The sequence below is a fragment of the Oncorhynchus mykiss genome, chromosome 8 (assembly GCF_057628025.1).
Source record: "Oncorhynchus mykiss isolate SJ-2025 chromosome 8, ASM5762802v1, whole genome shotgun sequence".
NCBI classification, from domain to species: Eukaryota; Metazoa; Chordata; class Actinopteri; order Salmoniformes; family Salmonidae; genus Oncorhynchus; species Oncorhynchus mykiss.
The window spans coordinates 69,388,981-69,407,932 of record NC_143029.1 but is presented as its reverse complement, the minus strand read 5'-3'; the positions used below and the strand labels follow the sequence as shown (position 1 = coordinate 69,407,932).

Here is an 18,952-nt window from a genome sequence, read left to right as displayed (position 1 = left end):
TGTGCTGTGCTCTACCCCAGTAATCTTCTAATCTACTTGGTACGAGGAACAAGCTAAGAGCTAGTAGGAAATAAATTGTATTGAGCACCCCATGAAAATGCAAAATACTGCAACATCATTTTAATCAGACAGATTCATGAGCTTTAAGACACAGACCAAAAAGAAAACCTCCTGGCAAATAGAGATATTGTTGATGATAGCAGCCCACCCCAAACAGAATCTGATTTAGTTACTACCAGGGAGTCTGTCTACTATTCATGTTTAGACTGCTCTTGGAGCACTCACAGCCTCCAAAATATAAAATCCTGCTTTTAATAATCGCATCCAGTAATAAATCTCTGTACTTTATTAATAAAATGCCAACCCAAATTCTTCATTCCACATTAAATCTTCCGTTTATATGACAAGGGAAAGCTAACCACCTGGGGTCGATTACTCACTCATTAGAATTTCTGTATAAAACCTCTGTATAAAAGTTGACATGAAAGGTTAAGTTAATGATTTGTGTCCACCATAGCTAAATCAACGGGGTAATCAAGATATGTATACAGCCCCTTTTGTTTTTACTGTGGAAGGCATGATTAGACTATGGGGATGAGGAGGTTCGTTGTGGAATTTAGCCAGGACAACATCATGTTTCACTTTCTATGGGAGTGGACTGTTCCAGAGAACATCAGTTAAACAGATTCCAGATTTACAATATCAGTAAACAGTGAGGAACAGAACGCATCTTCAAGATGACACTGTCCTTGTTAATACAGCAACTGTGGAAAGACATGAGTGTGGGCATGAAAGTAACATATATTAGTCAACTGTGTTTCTAATAAGGACTTGGTCATTTAAGAAAATAGACAAGCTACTTTGGGAGAATAGATAGACAGTACAGTATAACTGCCAAACTCTCTCACAAACACATAGTGTGACACATGGTGATTGTAAGGGCTTGTCAATCGTGGCTTTTGGTCGGACACCATGTGAAGCATGAGGAATGTTCTGAATACAGAGTTGAAACATGACCTTATGCATCATCACGCACTGACACAATGTCTAAAGGTCAATAATCAGAAGACGAGAAGAACGAACAACTCAAAAGACATGCAACTCCTAAAGACAAGCAGGGTCAGGCGTGTGTCTGTGTTGACGTGCTCAGGTGAAGGTACGACAGAATGAGGAGAGTGTGGTAAAGGATTGATATTTCATTTCTTCTGAGAATATGTTGTAGCAGTACTGCAGTCTTTGGATGAGTAGCCTTCACTGTAATTTGTATTCATGTATTTATTGTGTGTTTATATATCTATGATCCTAAAATGTAAATTCATTATTACATGCAAATCCAGTTAATTTATATTTTCCAATCAACTCAAACTTTACTTTTGTGTGAATGTACAGTATTTCAACTCTGTAATCAGAACATTCCTCGTGCTTCTCATGGTGTCAGACCAAAGTCTATGATTGGCAAGCCCTTACTTAAAGGACGTCGCCACATAGAATGTAGAATGTCCCTTTAATTGTCAGTTGACTACTTGTGAGCCTTTCAACTTAGCTAATTGCACACACCTGTGGCTTCTGCTTCAAGTGCTCAGTTTCTTTAAAAATGGAGGATGATGTTCAGTGTGAGGAGGACTGCTGGTACTGCATGAAAGTTTTAATAACAATAGCCTATCACCATCTCTGTCTCGTCAATGTGAGAGGGCGTCGGCCAGCTCCCTCACACAGCTCCACAGAAAACATATCCTGCATACTTGTTTTCTTTTCTTTAGATCTGGGAATGTTGATCCAAAACATGAAATAATTCAACAAAAATTCTTACATGTTATATAGGAATGAGGTCAATTAGCCTTCTTCCGATCCCAACTCCTCACAACATTCTGCATGGGCTCTTACTGTATAGTAAAGCTTCCTCTGAGGTCAAAAGCAGGACTTCCTCAATTAAGAGCTTCTGAAGGAGTTTCCTTCCTCACCCTGTGTCCAAATGTAAACCAAGCTAGGGCAGGGCTATATTATACGCCTTCTTATTTGTTATTCATTCATACGTTTGTTAATTCTCCCACTGGTCATTCAGTCATTTATTTGTTGTTCGTTGGTTAATTAGTTTGTCTGTCCCGCCAGCCATCCATTCATTCATTCAGTAATTTCCTCTGCGTACAACATATTTCCAATCCCAAATAATCGCGTTATACAAATAATTGGTACATCTTAGAAATGAGGAGAGTTTACGTACTGATGCACTGCGGGTAGCCATAGTAACCATCTGCACAGCGTTCACAGTTGTTTCCCGTGAATTCTGCCCGGCAGCGGCAGCGTCCTGTCCCCATCTCACAAGCAGCAGTCGTCCTGGCATCACACCTGCAGGCTGTAGTCACACACACACACACATTTCCACATTTTATTACAATTCAGTCTTATTTTAAATTGATTTAAAAAAAATCTTATCAACCTACACACAATACCCCATAATGACAAAGCAAAAACAGGTTTAGACATTTTTTTAAATGTATTACAATTTTTAAACGGAAATATCACATTTACATAAGTATTCAGACACTTTACTCAGTACTTTGTTGAAGCACCTTTGGCAGTGATTACAACCTTGAGTTTTCTTGGTGAGACGCTAAAAGCTTGGCACACCTGTATTTGGGGAGTTTCTCCAATTCTTCTCTGCAGATCCTCTGAAGCCCTGTCAGCTTGGAAGGGGAGCATCACTACACAGCTATTTTCAGGTCTCTCCGGAGATGTTAGATCGGGTTCAAGTCCGGGCTCTGGCTGGGCCACTCAAGAACATTCAGAGACTTGTCCCGAAGCCACTACTGCGTTGTCTTGGTTGTGTGCTTAGGGCCGTTGTCCTGTTGGAAGGTGAACCTTCACTCCAGTCTGAGGTCCGGAGTGCTCTGGAGCAGGTTTTCATGAAGGATCTCTCAATACTTTACTCCGTTCATCTTTCCCCTCAATCCTGACAAGTCTTCCAGTCCCTTCAGCAGAAAAACATCCCCACAGCATGATGGTACCACCACCATGCTTCACCGTAGGGATGGTGCCAGGTTTCCTCCAGACATGACTCTTGGAATTCAGGCTGGAGATGGTTGTCCTGGAAGGTTCTCCCATCTTCACAACGGAACTCTGGAGCTCTGTCAGAGTGACCATCGGGTTCTTGGTCACCTCCCTGACCACGGCCCTTCTCCCCCGATTGCTCAGTATGGCTGGGTGGCCAGCTCTAGAGTTTTGGTGGTTCCAAACTTCTTCCATTTATGAATGATGAAGGCCACTGTGTTCGTGGGGACCTTCAATGTGTTCTTGGGTACCCTTCCCCAGAGCTGCTCCTCGACACAATCCTGTCTCGGAGCTCATTCCTTTGACCTCATGGCTTGGTTTTTGCTCTGACATGCACGGTCAACCATGGGACCTTATATAGACAGGTGTGTGCCTTCCAAATCAATCAATTGAATTTACCACAGATGGACTCCAAGTTGTAGAAACATCTCAAAGATAATCAGGATGCACCTGATCTCAATTTCTAGTCTCATAGCAAAGGATCTAAATACTTATGTAAGTATCTGTTTTTTATTTTTTATACATTTGCAAAAATGTCCAAAACCTGTTTTCGCTTTTTCATTATGGGGTATTGTGTGTAGATTGATGAGGAATAAGAATAAGGCTGTAACATAACAAAATGTGGAAAAAGGGAAGGAGTCCCTATTTTCCGAATGCACTGTATATGACAACAATCAAAGAAAATGATGATGGAGCTAGCAAGCTTTCACAGTCTGTGTTTTCCCAAGAAAACACCTTCTGCTGTTGAGCTCACTTAAGGGCTTAGAAGCATTTCCTATACATGCGATGCATTAGTTTCTCATCCAGACTGACATCAGAATGGAAATTAAAAGAGCATACTATGTGGGCATAAACAGCACAGTGACGTCAGGATTGTGTTTTATCAATCTCCTGCTAAATTGTCTCTGAGTCAGATTATATGTGACACACACAAATATGTATTGTCACAGTTTTGTGTTATTTTAATTTTCTTTAATTTAAGAGATGTGCACCTTATTTTTTAAACTAAATATTCTGTTTAAGAAAATACAGTTGAAGTCGGAAGTTTACATACACCTTAGCCAAATACATTTAAACTCAGTTATTCACAATTCCTGACATTTAATCCTAGTAAAAATTCCCTGTCTAAGGTCAGTTAGGATCACCACTTTATTTTACGAATGTGAAATGTCAGAATAATAGTAGAGAGAATTATTTATTTCAGCTTTTATTTCTTTCATCACATTCCCAGTGGGGCAGAAGTTTACATACACGCAATTAGTATTTGGTAGCATTGCCTTTAAATTGTTTAACTTGGGTAAAACATTTTGGGTAGCCTTCCAAAAGCTTCCCACAATAAGTTGGGTGATTTTTAGCCTATTCCTCCTGACAGAGCTGGTGTAACTGAGTCTGGTTTGTAGGCCTCCTTGCTCGCACACGCATTTTCAGTTCTGCCCACACATTTTCGATAGGATTTAGGTCAGGTCTTTGTGATGGCCACTCCAATACCTTGTCTTTGTTGTCCTTAAGCCATTTTGCCACAACTTCGGAAGTATGCTTGGGGTCATTATCCATTTGGAAGACCCATATGCGACAAAGCTTTAACTTCCTGACTGATGTCTTGAGATGTTGCTTCAATATATCCACATAATTTTCCTGCCTCATGTTGCCATCTATTTTGTGAAGTGCACCACTCCCCCCTGCTGCAAAGCAACCCCACAACATGTTGCCACTTCCACGCTTCACGGTTGGGATGGTGTTCTTCAGCTTGCAAGAGTCCCCCTTTTTCCTCCAAACACAACGATGGTCATTATGGTCAAAGTTCCATTTTTCTTTCATCAGACCAGAGGACATTTCTCAAAAAAGTACGATCTTTGTCCGCATGTGCAGTTGCAAACCATAGTCTGGCTTATTTATGGCGGTTTTGGAGCAGTGGCTTCTTCCTTGCTGTGCGGCCTTTCAGGTTATGTCGCTATAGGACTCGTTTTACTGTGGATATAGATACTTTTGTACCTGTTTCCTACAGCATCTTCACAAGGTCCTTTGCTGTTGTTCTGGGATTGATTTGCACTTTTCACACCAAAGTACATTCATCTCTAGGAGACAGAACGTGTCTCCTTCCTGAGCGGTATGACGGCTGTGTGGTCCCATGGTGTTTATACTTGCGTATTATTGTTTGTACAGATGAACGTGGTACCTTCAGGCGTTTGGAAATTGCCCCCAAGGATGAACCAGACTTGTGGAGGTCTACAATGTTTTTTCTGATTTCTTTTGATTTTCCCATGATGTCAAGCAAAGAGGCACTGAGTTTGAAGGTAGTCCTTGAAATACATCCACAGGTACAACTCCAATTGACTCAAATGATGTCAATTAACCTATCAGAAGCTTCTAAAGCCATGACAGAATTTTCTGGAATTTTCCAAGCTGTTTAAAGGCAGAGTCAACTTCGTGTATGTAAACCTCTGACCCACTGGAATTGTGATACAGTGAATTATAAGTGAAATAATCTGTCTGTAAACAATTGTTGGAAGAATTACTTGTGTCATGTACCAAGTAGATGTCCTAACCGACTTGCCAAAACTATAGCTTGTTAACAAGAAATTTGTGGAGTGGTTGAAAAACGAGTTTTAATGACTAGGTGTGTGTAAATTCCGACTTCAACTGTATATCAAATGGACCGTCATTATGGTTTGGATCGTCGTTATATGGTTTGGATCGTTGTTGCCGCCTCGCTTCGCGTTCCTAGGAAACTATGCAGTTTTTTGTTTTTTTACGTGTTATTTCTTACATTAGTACCCCAGGTCATCTTAGGTTTCATTACATACAGTCGAGAAGAACTACTGAATATAAGATCAGCGTCAACTCACCATCAGTACGACCAAGAATATGTTTTTCGCGACGCGGATCCTGTGTTCTGCCTTACAAACAGGACAACGGAGTGGATCCCATGCAGCGACCCAAAAAAACGACTCCAAAAAAGAGGGAAACGAGGCGGTCTTCTGGTCAGACTCCGGAGACGGGCACACCGTGCACCACTCCCTAGCATTCTTCTTGCCAATGTCCAGTCTCTTGACAACAAGGTTGATGAAATCCGAGCAAGGGTACCATTCCAGAGGGACATCAGAGACTGTAACGTTCTTTGCTTCACGGAAACGTGGCTCACTGAGAGACGCTATCCGAGGCGGAGCAGCCAACGGGTTTCTCCACGCATCGCGCAGACAGAAACAAACATCTTTCTGGTAAGAAGAGGGGCGGGGGCGTATGCCTTATGACTAACGTGACATGGTGTGATGAAAGAAACATACAGGAACTCAAATCTTTCTGTTCACCTGATTTAGAATTCCTCACAATCAAATGTAGACCGCATTATCTACCAAGAGAATTCTCTTCGATTATAATCACAGCCGTATATATCCCCCCCCAAGCAGACACATCGATGGCTCTGAATGAACTTTATTTGACTCTTTGCAAACTGGAAACCATTTATCCGGAGGCTGCATTCATTGTAGCTGGGGATTTTAACAAGGCTAATCTGAAAACAAGACTCCCTAAATTTTATCAGCATATCGATTGCGCAACCAGGGGTGGAAAGACCTTGGATCATTGTTACTCTAACTTCCGCGACGCATATAAGGCCCTGCCCCGCCCCCCTTTCGGAAAAGCTGACCACAACTCCATTTTGTTGATCCCTGCCTACAGACAGAAACTAAAACAAGAGGCTCCCACGCTGAGGTCTGTCCAACGCTGGTCCGACCAAGCTGACTCCACACTCCAAGACTGCTTCCATTACGTGGACTGGGACATGTTTCGTATTGCGTCAGACAACAACATTGACGAATACGCTGATTCGGTGTGCGAGTTCATTAGAACGTGCGTTGAAGATGTCGTTCCCATAGCAACCATTAAAACATTCCCTAACCAGAAACCGTGGATTGATGGCAGCATTCGCGTGAAACTGAAAGCGCGAACCACTGCTTTTAATCAGGGCAAGGTGTCTGGTAACATGACCGAATACAAACAGTGCAGCTATTCCCTCCGCAAGGCTATCAAACAAGCTAAGCGTCAGTACAGAGACAAAGTAGAATCTCAATTCAACGGCTCAGACACAAGAGGCATGTGGCAGGGTCTACAGTCAAACACGGACTACAGGAAGAAATCCAGCCCAGTCACGGACCAGGATGTCCTGCTCCCAGGCAGACTAAATAACTTTTTTGCCCGCTTTGAGGACAATACAGTGCCACTGACACGGCCTGCAACGAAAACATGCGGTCTCTCCTTCACTGCAGCCGAGGTGAGTAAGACATTTAAACGTGTTAACCCTCGCAAGGCTGCAGGCCCAGACGACATCCCCAGCCGCGCCCTCAGAGCATGCGCAGACCAGCTGGCCGGTGTGTTCGGAGTGTGGTGTCAGGAAAATAACCTCACACTCAACGTCAACAAAACTAAGGAGATGATTGTGGACTTCAGGAAACAGCAGAGGGAACACCCCCCTATCCACATCGATGGAACAGTAGTGGAGAGGGTAGCAAGTTTTAAGTTCCTCGGCATACACATCACAGACAAACTGAATTGGTCCACTCACACAGACAGCATTGTGAAGAAGGCGCAGCAGCGCCTCTTCAACCTCAGGAGGCTGAAGAAATTTGGCTTGTCACCAAAAGCACTCACAAACTTCTACAGATGCACAATCGAGAGCATCCTGGCGGGCTGTATCACCGCCTGGTACGGCAACTGCTCCGCCCTCAACCGTAAGGCTCTCCAGAGGGTAGTGAGGTCTGCACAACGCATCACCGGGGGCAAACTACCTGCCCTCCAGGACACCTACACCACCCGATGTCACAGGAAGGCCATAAAGATCATCAAGGACATCAACCACCCAAGCCACTGCCTGTTCACCCCGCTATCATCCAGAAGGCGAGGTCAGTACAGGTGCATCAAAGCTGGGACCGAGAGACTGAAAAACAGCTTCTATCTCAAGGCCATCAGACTGTTAAACAGCCACCACTAACATTGAGTGGCTGCTGCCAACACACTGACACTGACTCAACTCCAGCCACTTTAATAATGGGAATTGATGGGAAATGATGTAAATATATCACTAGCCACTTTAAACAATGCTACCTTATATAATGTTACTTACCCTACATTATTCATCTCATATGCATTCGTATATACTGTACTCTATATCATCGACTGTATCCTTATGTAATACATGTATCACTAGCCACTTTAACTATGCCACTTTGTTTACATACTCATCTCATATGTATATACTGTACTCGATACCATCTACTGTATCTTGACTATGCTGCTCTGTACCATCACTCATTCATATATCCTTCTGTACATATTCTTTATCCCCTCACACTGTGTACAAGACAGTAGTTTTGGAATTGTTAGTTAGATTACTTGTTGGTTATTACTGCATTGTCGGAACTAGAAGCACAAGCATTTCGCTACACTCGCATTAACATCTGCTAACCATGTGTATGTGACAAATAAAATTTGATTTGATTTGATTTGATTGGGAATCATACTTAGGTAGTCCTTTATCCCTACTTCAGTGTGGGTAGTTGACTTGTGTTAGTGGCATTTAGCCCTTGTAAGCTTCATGGTTGTTTATCTGGTTTCTTGTTTTGTTGGCGTCATTCCATAATAAAGGAAAATGTACGCTCACCACACTGCACTTTGGTCCACTTATTCCTTCCAGGAAGACGGCCGTGACTGTCACGCCCTGACCGTAGATTGCTTTGTATGTTTCTATTTTTAGTTTGGTCAGGGTGTGATGTGGGTATTCTTTCTTGTCTATGTGTTTGGCTTGGAATGGTTCTCAGTCAGAGGCAGCTGTCTATCATTGTCTCTGATTGAGAGCCATACTTATGTAGCCTGTTTTCCCATTTTGAGTTGTGGGTGATTGTTTTCTGTCTCTGTGTCTGCACCAGACAGAACTGTTTCGTTTTCGTTCGTTCTCTTGTTATTTTGTTTTTGTGTTCAGTTTTAATAAATATTAACATGGACGCATATTAATCTGATCCTTCCTACTCCTCCTCAGAAGAGTAGGACAATCATTACAGTGACAAACATAGACAAGAGCAATTTGTTTTGAAAATTAAATTGCCTTCCATGCATTCTGTTCTATATAATAATTGCCTTTTTTCTCCAAGAAGCCCACACAGGTTCTTCTTACTTGAATGAACAAAATAATATGTATCCTGACAAATACCAAATGACCTTTACTTTACACATTAATTCTATTCTCTAATAAGGTCCGTAGGGCTTTTTACAAGTGAGATGGTTTCTGCTGTGCTGGTGCAGTATTACAGTATTTGATTGAATATGAGAACATTATACTAAAATGTAAGATTCATATGAATGTCTTCTCATCTGAGGTTTTAGATGCAGAGGAGGGCTAACAAGGTGACTATGGGAACACAGTTTTACTGTAGGACTTGTTACTTCACTCCAGAATAACCCAGGCCGCTCCCTCTCCCCCTCCCTCCATCCCCCCTTTCATCCTGATGCAACATTTAACAGAGATGAAGAGATGGAGTAGGAAAGACTTGAGGACAGATACTTCAAGTTTAAAATAGGAGGGCTGTTGTCACGCCCTGGCCTTAGTATTTTGTGTTTTCTTTATTATTTTGGTCAGGCCAGGGTGTGACATGGGTATTTATGTGGTGTGTTTTGTCTAGGTTTTTTTTGTAGGTTATGGGATTGTGGTTTAGTGAAGTAGTCTAGGTAAGTCTATGATTGCCTAAAGTGGTTCTCAATCAGAGGCAGGTGTTTATCGTTGTCTCTGATTGGGAACCATATTTAGGCAGTCATATTCTTTGAGTGTTTCGTGGGTGATTGTTCCTGTCTCTGTGTTTTTGCACCAGATAGGGCTGTTTCGGTTTTTCACGTTTATTGTTTTTGTATATTGTTCGTATTTTCATCTTTATTAAAGATATTTATAAACAACCACGCTGCATTTTGGTCCTCCTTTCTTTCACCGGAAGAAAACCGTAACAGAATCACCCACCACAACAGGACCAAGCGGCGTGGTGACAGGCAGCGGCAGCAGGAGCAGCAAAATCCAGATTTCTGCACATGGGAGGAAATCTTGGACGGTAAAGGACCCTGGGCACAGCCAGGAGAATATCGCCGCCCCAAAGAAGAGCTGGAGGCAGCGAAGGCGGAGAGGCGCTGGTATGAGGAGGCAGCACAGCGACGTGGATGGAAGCCTGAGAGTCAGCCCCAAAAATGTCTTGGGGGGGGTGGCACACAGGGAGTATGGCGAAGGCAGGTAGGAGACCTGCGCCAACTTCCTGTGCTTACCGGAGGGCTAGAGAGACCGGGCAGGCACCGTGTTATGCTGTGGAGCGCACGGTGTCTCCAGTGCGGGTGCATAGCCCGGTGCGGTACATACCAGCTCCTCGTATCGGCCGGGCTAGAGTGGGCATCGAGCCAAGTGTCATGAGATGCGTAGAGCCTGCTTCGTCTCCAGTGCGTCTCCTTGGGCCGGCTTACATGGCACCAGCCTTGCGCACGGTGTCCCCGGTTTGCCTGCATAGCCCAGTGCGGGCTATTCCACCTCGCCGCACTGGCAGGGCGACCGGGAGCATTCAACCAGGTAAGGTTGGGCAGGCTCGGTGCTCAAGAGCTCCAGTGCGCCTGCACGGTCCGGTCTATCCAGTACCACCTCCACGCACCAGCCCTCCGGTGGCAGCTCCCCGCACCAGGCTTCCTGTGCGTGTCCTCGGCCCAGTACCACCAGTGCCAGCACCATGCACCAGGCCAACAGTGCGCTTCGCCTGTCCAGCGCTACCAGAGCCTTCCTCCTCTCCAGTGCTGCCGGAGCCTACCTCCTCGTCAGCGCCGCCGGAGTCTCCCGCCTGTCCGGTGCCGCCGGAGTCTCCCGCCTGTCCGGTGCCGCCAGAGTCTCCCGTCTGTCATGAGCCGCCAGAGTCTCCCGTCTGTCATGAGCCGCCAGAGTCTCCCGTCTGTCATGAGCCGCCAGAGTCTCCCGTCTGTCATGAGCCGCCAGAGTCTCCCGTCTGTCATGAGCCGCCAGAGTCTCCCGTCTGTCATGAGCCGCCAGAGTCTCCCGTCTGTCATGAGCCGCCAGAGTCTCCCGTCTGTCATGAGCCGCCAGAGTCTCCCGTCTGTCATGAGCCGCCAGAGTCTCCCGTCTGTCATGAGCCGCCAGAGTCTCCCGTCTGTCATGAGCCGCCAGAGTCTCCCATCTGTCATGAGCCACCAGAGTCTCCCGTCTGTCATGAGCCGGCAGATCGTACTTTTTGGAGAAATGTCCTCTGGTCTGATGAAACAAAAATTGAACTGTTTGGCCATAATGACCATCGTTATGTTGTGAGGTAAAAGGGGGAGGCATGCAAGTCGAAGAATGCCTTCCCAACTGTGAAGCACGGGGGAAGCAGCATCATGTTGTGAGGGTGCTTTTGCTGCAGGAGGGAATGGTGCACTTCACAAACTAGATGGCATCATGAGGCAGGAAAATTATGTGGATACATTGAAGCAACATCTCAAGACATCAGACAGGAAGTTAAAGCTTGGTCGCAAATTAACAATGACCCAAGCAAACTTCCAAAGTTGTGGCAAAATGGCTTAAGGACAACAAAGTCAAGTTATTGGAGTGGTCATCACAAAGCCCTGACCTCAAGCCTATCGAAAATACAGTGCCTTGCGAAAGTATTCGGCCCCCTTGAACTTTGCGACCTTTTCAGGCTTCAAACATAACGATATAAAACTGTATTTTTTTGTGAAGAATCAACAACAAGTGGGACACAATCATGAAGTGGTACGACATTTATTGGATATTTCAAACTTTTTTAACAAATCAAAAACTGAAAAATTGGGCGTGCAAAATTATTCAGCCCCTTTACTTTCAGTGCAGCAAACTCTCTCCAGAAGTTCAGTGAGGATCTCTGAATGATCCAATGTTGACCTAAATGACTAATGATGATAAATACAATCCACCTGTGTGTAATCAAGTCTCCGTATAAATGCACCTGCACTGTGATAGTCTCAGAGGTCCGTCAAAAGCGCAGAGAGCATCATGAAGAACAAGGAACACACCAGGCAGGTCCGAGATACTGCTGTGAAGAAGTTTAAAGCCGGATTTGGATACAACAAGATTTCCCAAGCTTTAAACATCCCAAGGTGCACTGTGCAAGCGATAATATTGAAATGGAAGGAGTATCAGACCACTGCAAATCTACCAAGACCTGGCCGTCCCTCTAAACCTTCAGCTCATACAAGGAGAAGACTGATCAGAGATGCAGCCAAGAGGCCCATGATCACTCTGGATGAACTGCAGAGATCTACAGCTGAGGTGGGAGACTCTGTCCATAGGACAACAATCAGTCGTATATTGCACAAATCTGGCCTTTATGGAAGAGTGGCAAGAAGAAAGCCATTTCTTAAAGATTTCCATAAAAAGTGTTGTTTAAAGTTTGCCACAAGCCACCTGGGAGACACACCAAACATGTGGAAGAAGGTGCTCTGGTCAGATGAAACCAAAATTGAACTTTTTGGCAACAATGCAAAACGTTATGTTTGGCGTAAAAGCAACACAGCTGAACACACCATCCCCACTGTCAAACATGGTGGTGGAAGCATCATGGTTTGGGCCTGCTTTTCTTCAGCAGGTACAGGGAAGATGGTTAAAATTGATGGGAAGATGGATGGAGCCAAATACAGGACCATTCTGGAAGAAAACCTGATGGAGTCTGCAAAAGACCTGAGACTTGGACGGAGATTTGTCTTCCAACAAGACAATGATCCAAAACATAAAGCAAAATCTACAATGGAATGGTTCAAAAATAAACATATCCAGGTGTTAGAATGGCCAAGTCAAAGTCCAGACCTGAATCCAATCGAGAATCTGTGGAAAGAACTGAAAACTGCTGTTCACAAATGCTCTCCATCCAACCTCACTGAGCTCGAGCTGTTTTGCAAGGATGAATGTGAAAAAAATGTCAGTCTCTCCATGTGCAAAACTGATAGAGACATACCCCAAGCGACTTACAGCTGTAATTGCAGCAAAAGGTGGCGCTACAAAGTATTAACTTAAGGGAGCCTCTCCGCATTAGGATAGGAAGGTTTTCTGTTTATATGCACCGATGCTGCGCTGTTTGTATTCGCTGGGGAGGGGAGGGGAGGGGGAGTGACATTTTCGGTCCAAATTTTTATAATTTTTTTTTTTTATTTCCCTTAGCTTTTTTAATCAGTTTTCTCTTATCTTTGCAAATGCTTGGTCTGTTTTCACACCTTTTTCATTTCAATATTTTAGAAGGCTAATCTTATAAAGTTTTTTATCTTGGAATACTAAGGCAATGAACAATCCTGTCAAGAGGTTTAGGGTCTTCTCTCATTTGAAAAAGCTAAAAGCAGATGTGGTATTTTTTACAAGAGACCCATTTACGCATTAAAGATCACTCAAGGCTGCAAAACTCCAGGTTTAGTCAGGTTTTCCATTCAGACTTTAACTCCAAAGCCAGAGGGGTTGCAATTTTGGTTAGTAAAATAATACATTTCATGTTATTTCAGACAGTAATGGGAGATATTTAATCATAACTGGCACCATTTGGCACACACCTGTATTATTGGTATATGCTCCTAATTTTGATGATGTTGAATTTGCCAAAGGGTTGCTGAGGAAAATAATTTCTCTGAACACCCATCTTTTGATATTTGTCGGGGATCTGAATTGTGTTATTAGCCCGGCTTTAGACCGCTCCAACCCCAGAACTATGTCTCCCTCTGCTATGTCAAAGTCCTCCTCAAATGTTATGGTTCAGAATGGGTGTGCAGATCCCTGGAGATGTCAGAATCCCCAGGCAAGAGAGTATTCTTTCATTTCACATGTACACCATTCTTTTTCTCATATTAAATATTTCTTTATTGATCATAAGTTACTTCCAAATGTCACCTCTTCTGAATATTTACCCATTCTAATTTCTGACTATGGACCTTTAGCCCTCGACAGACTCTTACTCCTCTCTGGAGTTTCAATTCTCTTCTCCTGTCTGATGCAGACTTCTGTAACGTTATCTCCACTTCTACTGATCATTCTTTTTTCAAATCAGACAAGCTCAACCTCTCATTCTCTCTTATTGGAATCACTTAAGGCCTATCTTAGAGGATAAATGATTTCTTATTCTTCTCATTTAAACTAAATTTAGAAAGCTAAACTCAACTAAAGAACTCACTAAAGCCTTCCTTGACTTGGACCATCAGTATGACCAGACGCCATCCCCAGAGCAATATAAGCAACGCTTGAACTTACAATACGACTTCAATCTCTTGTCCACTACAGATGCAAACCGGTTACTATTGCATTCACGTGGTACCTACTATGAACATGGCGACAGGGCAAGTAGTCTGCTCATACACCAGTTAAAACTGATTCCCAAAATGAATGATTCCTCTAATAGCTTGATTTCTGACCCTACGGGGATCAATGACAGCTTCAAATCTTTCTATTCCTTTCTATTTCCATCAGATACTGCCAATATGACTACATTTTGGGTGAACTGGAGACTCCCACAGTTGAGGCTGAAACTGCAGATGACCTTGATTCCCCTCTCAGCCTTCAGTCTATCAAGTCAATGCAGAGCAGCAAGGCTCCAGGGCCTGATGGGTTTACAACTGAGTTCTTTAAGAAATTCTATACCAAGTTAGCCCCTTGACTTTTATCTGTGTATAATGAATCACTCGAACGTGGCTCGTTGCCACCTACCCTAACACAGGCTTGGTTTACAACTACTGAGCACTGGTTTACATATGCTCGGCAGAATGAGTGACTGGTTGGTCGAGGTAGTATCGAATGAGGAAAACAGGAATTGTATCTAACATGTCACCATATACAATGGGAGTCCAAAGGAGTTCAGTATAAATGATCCCTATTGTCTTTGTTAGCTATGAGCAGGTAAAACAATATCTATGGATTTTCTATCACGTTAAATCATTCATTTGTTACAGGTTTCAATATCAGCCAACGGAACAGGTTACAGTTTGCAACAGCACAGTGAGTGGCGAATGGGCATTGACCTTAATTGAGTTTGTGGCTTCTTTGCTCTTTTCTAAGCACTGAGGGCAACCATTTTAATTCCATCACCTCTCAAAGCCCAATCACAACTTGCAGCTATTTATGTGGCGAGGAACAACAACAACATACTATGCTAGCAATGTAAACAAGTGTGGCACTGAATTTAGCAACAATACAAGTGGCTAGTGCTAGTGGTTGGTGCCACTGTGTGTATGTGTGTGCCTGTCAGAAACAACACCAAAGTCTATGGAAGTCTCTGTTCCATTTTGGTCTTACGTATTAGTCATAGGTCAGAAAGCAAGCTACACTAGCTCTTTACTAAACATTAATACCCAACTATTTTTATATACAGTACCAGTCAAAAGTTTGGACACCTACTCATTCAAGGGTTTTTCATTTTCTTTACTATATTTACTACATCGTAGAACAATAGGGAAGACATCAACACTAGGAAATAACACATATGGCATCATGTAGTAACAAAAAAATATATATTTTATATCTGAGATTCTTCAAAGTAGCCACCCTTTGCCTTGATGACAGCTTTGCACACTCTTGGCATTCTTCATGAGGAATGCTTTTCCAACAGTCTTGAAGGAGTTCCCACATATGCTGAGCACTTGTTGGCTGCTTTTCCTTCACTCTGCGGTCAACTCATCCCAAACCATCTCAATTGGGTTGAGGTCGGGTGATTATGGAGGCCAGGTAATCTGATGCAGCATCATCACTCTCCTTCTTGGTCAAACAGCCCTTACACAGCCTGGAAGTGTGTTGGGTCATTGTCCTGTTGAAAAACAAATGATAGTCCCACTAACCGCAAACCAGATGGGATGGCGTATCACTGCAGAATGCTGTGGTAGCCATGCTGGTTAAGTGTGCCTTGAATTCTAAATAACTCCCCAACAGTGTCACCAGCAAAGCACCCCACACCATCACACCACCTCCTCCATGCTTTATGATGGGAAACATGCATGCTGAGATCATCCGTTCACCTACTCTGCGTCTCACAAAGACACGGCGGTTGGAACCAAAAATCTCAAATTTTGACTCATTAGACCAAAGGACAGATTTACACCAGTCTAATGTCCATTGCTTGTGTTGCAAGTCTCTTCTTCTTATTGGTGTCAATTTGACCACGAAGGCTTGATTCACACAGTCTCCTCTGAACAGTTGATGTTGAGATGTGTCTGTTACTTGAATGCTGTAAAGCATTTATTTGGGCAGCCATCTGAGGTGCAGTTAACTCTAATGGACTCTAATGAACTCTGAGTCTTCATTTCCTGTGGCGGTTCTGATGAGAGCCAGTTTCATCACAGCGCTTGATGGTTTTTGCGACTGCACTTGAAGAAACGTTCAAAGTTCATGAAATTTTCCGGATTGACTGACGTTGACTGATGTAGAAAATAGTAAAAATAAAGAAAAACCCTTGAATAAGTAGGTGTGTCCAAACTTTTGAATGGTACTGTACTGCAACTAAATGTGATACGTTCACATCATTAGGCACTTAGGAAAAAAGGAAGACACTACGACCATAGAGAAAGGAAAAACTGAGAAATACAGTTTGAAGAGAAGGAAGGGTCTCACTCACGAATACAGCCACTGTGAGACTGTGGAGGCACTCCATGGGGTCTGTAGAATCCGTCAGCACAAAGCTCACAGTTCACTCCCGCCGTGTTGTGCTAGTGAGAGGGAAATAGACAGAGATATCAGACAAACGTCACACAACACACTCCTGTCCTGCTTTAGAATGAATGGAGTGAGTGTGTCAGAGGGACACAATGTTTTAGAGGGCAACTAAGGTTCCTCTAAAGCAAGAAGACAAAATGCAAAACTGTTTTCTAAAACTATAGATAAATGTTTGTATCAAACACACCTTACAGTTGCTAATCTATCTGTTTGCATTTGGGACCTTATCTTCTTTCACACTGAGTGTGCATGCAGTGTAGATGGCTTGTTTAAACATGCTTCCTGCAAGGGCATTTTAGTCCCAAATGATAATAGTGCATCTCATAATTGTTTTTGAGAAACATTACTTTGTCTTGGGAGATTTAGTCAAAATGAGCTGGCTGACATCTTGTTTGATTTGGAAGACATGCCAACATTTGCACAGAGAGGGATTTATCTTCATGCCGTTTGCACAAGGAGTTTAGTACAGAGAATATCCACCGTGTGTATGTTGACTTAAAACTGATCCATGCTTATTGAAACTTCCATTACAGACCTCCATGCCTGCTCGTAGATCTGGGTCATGTTCATTAGGGCACAAAATAGCAAAACGTTTTCCAATGGCACAGAAAAAAATATGTGTGTTTTTTATTGGACAAATGCCTCTAATAGATCTGTGACCACTTCCTGTTGAACACGGAATGAGAGAGAGCTCGATTTGTTGTTTTAGGCGTAGCAGCTAGCCTAGCTGCTAGCTAGCTACCTATCAAGCTAGCAAGGTTTTCATGAAGGTTTGAACGCAGCCCGGGACGCGGTTAGCCATTGTGGCTGGGACCATGAATTGTCCCGGGCTTGTGGCTGTCTAGACCCCTGCTGTTAGTTGTTGTTGTAACCTACTTGTTGTGTGTGTATGTACTGACATGTATGTGTAACTGATAGATGCACACACACACACACACACGTTAATGTTTTTAAATGTATGTAAATTGTAAACTATTTTGTCTGTAATGTCTTTTTCATTTAATGTCGGACCACAGTAAGACTAGCTGTCGCCTTTGGCGTCGGGTAATGGGGATCCTAATAAATCATATCAAATGCAAGTAGTGCCTAGTGTCACTCCATTCACTTCTGTTTTGTGCCTACTGAACACTACCCCTGTTCTCATTCTAGTGTAGGCATGCTCCAGGTTCATCTTAAAGAGCACCCACATGCATGCTATACATACCATACAAAATGCCAAATTACAATGTTGCATGCCCCGCATAAAATCCAAAAGATGGACATATATTGATGAGGATATCAAAATATAGTCTATGGCGCTTATCTCTCATGCGCGCGCACACACACACACACACACACACACACACACACACACACACACACACACACACACACACACACACACACACACACACACACACACACACACACACACACACACACACACACACACAGGAATATATTCGGACTTGAAACGGGCTTAATACCTGGCAGTTGATGCACACTCCTCCACCGTTGTAACTGCCGAAGGTGTCTAAACTTGCTGTCCTCTGCTCCACCTCTGGGTCATAATAACACTCAGTGGCATGTGAATGGCACTGGCAGGCTGTGAGAAAAAACAGAAACAAACACACAAATCAGAGACACACATGAAACAGACACGCACACACAGACAGGTAAGAGTCAGTACTGTATTTTATATATTATATCTAGCTACTATGTTACTATCCGTTAATATCCGTTCCAAAAAGTGCAACTATAAAGTATATCAAGCTCAAAACGATTTGTTTTAATGTCGTATAGAGCGGTTTCTTTTTTTAAACAATCTTTATTAAGAGCTGTAATTTTATTGTGAGGAACTGCAGTTTTATCAGACATTGTTTCTGTTTTGTTCTCTGTTATGTGAGGCCTTTTAACAGGACTGTACTTCCTCTAATTTCTCCTGTAAAACCTCCTCCTAAATCTGCCTGGTTAATGTTTATGAATGGTTAGGGTGCATTTGTAATACGTGGGTGTACTGATTGAATTACAGACTTCTCCCTTGCTATCTCTCTTTTGCTCTCTCTTGTTCTGCGGTTGTAGAGTTGCAGGGTCAAGTTTCAACATCTCCGACTCAGGATCTTGTCAACAGGCCAAGGCAATTTGGAACCAGCTGGCATTGGGACTGACTGGCCGGCTGTATAGAGTACAGCAGTAGTGGCGCTGGGCTAG

The 18,952-nt window shown here is 43.3% G+C and overlaps 1 protein-coding gene across 9 annotated transcripts in view; it reads right to left on the bottom strand.

Annotated features, from left to right (window-relative positions):
• Positions 1-18,952, bottom strand: part of LOC110530407 (laminin subunit alpha-3) — a 119,336-nt gene that overhangs the window by 61,054 nt on the left and 39,330 nt on the right. For all 9 annotated transcript variants that reach the window (XM_036986044.2, XM_036986047.2, XM_090182407.1 and 6 more), the window contains 3 exons: positions 18,229-18,347; positions 16,665-16,755; positions 2,222-2,353 (listed from right to left, as the gene is read on the bottom strand). In XM_036986044.2, the coding sequence (XP_036841939.2) occupies positions 2,222-2,353; positions 16,665-16,755; positions 18,229-18,347 (342 nt within the window). The remainder of the gene's footprint in view (positions 1-2,221; positions 2,354-16,664; positions 16,756-18,228; positions 18,348-18,952) is intronic.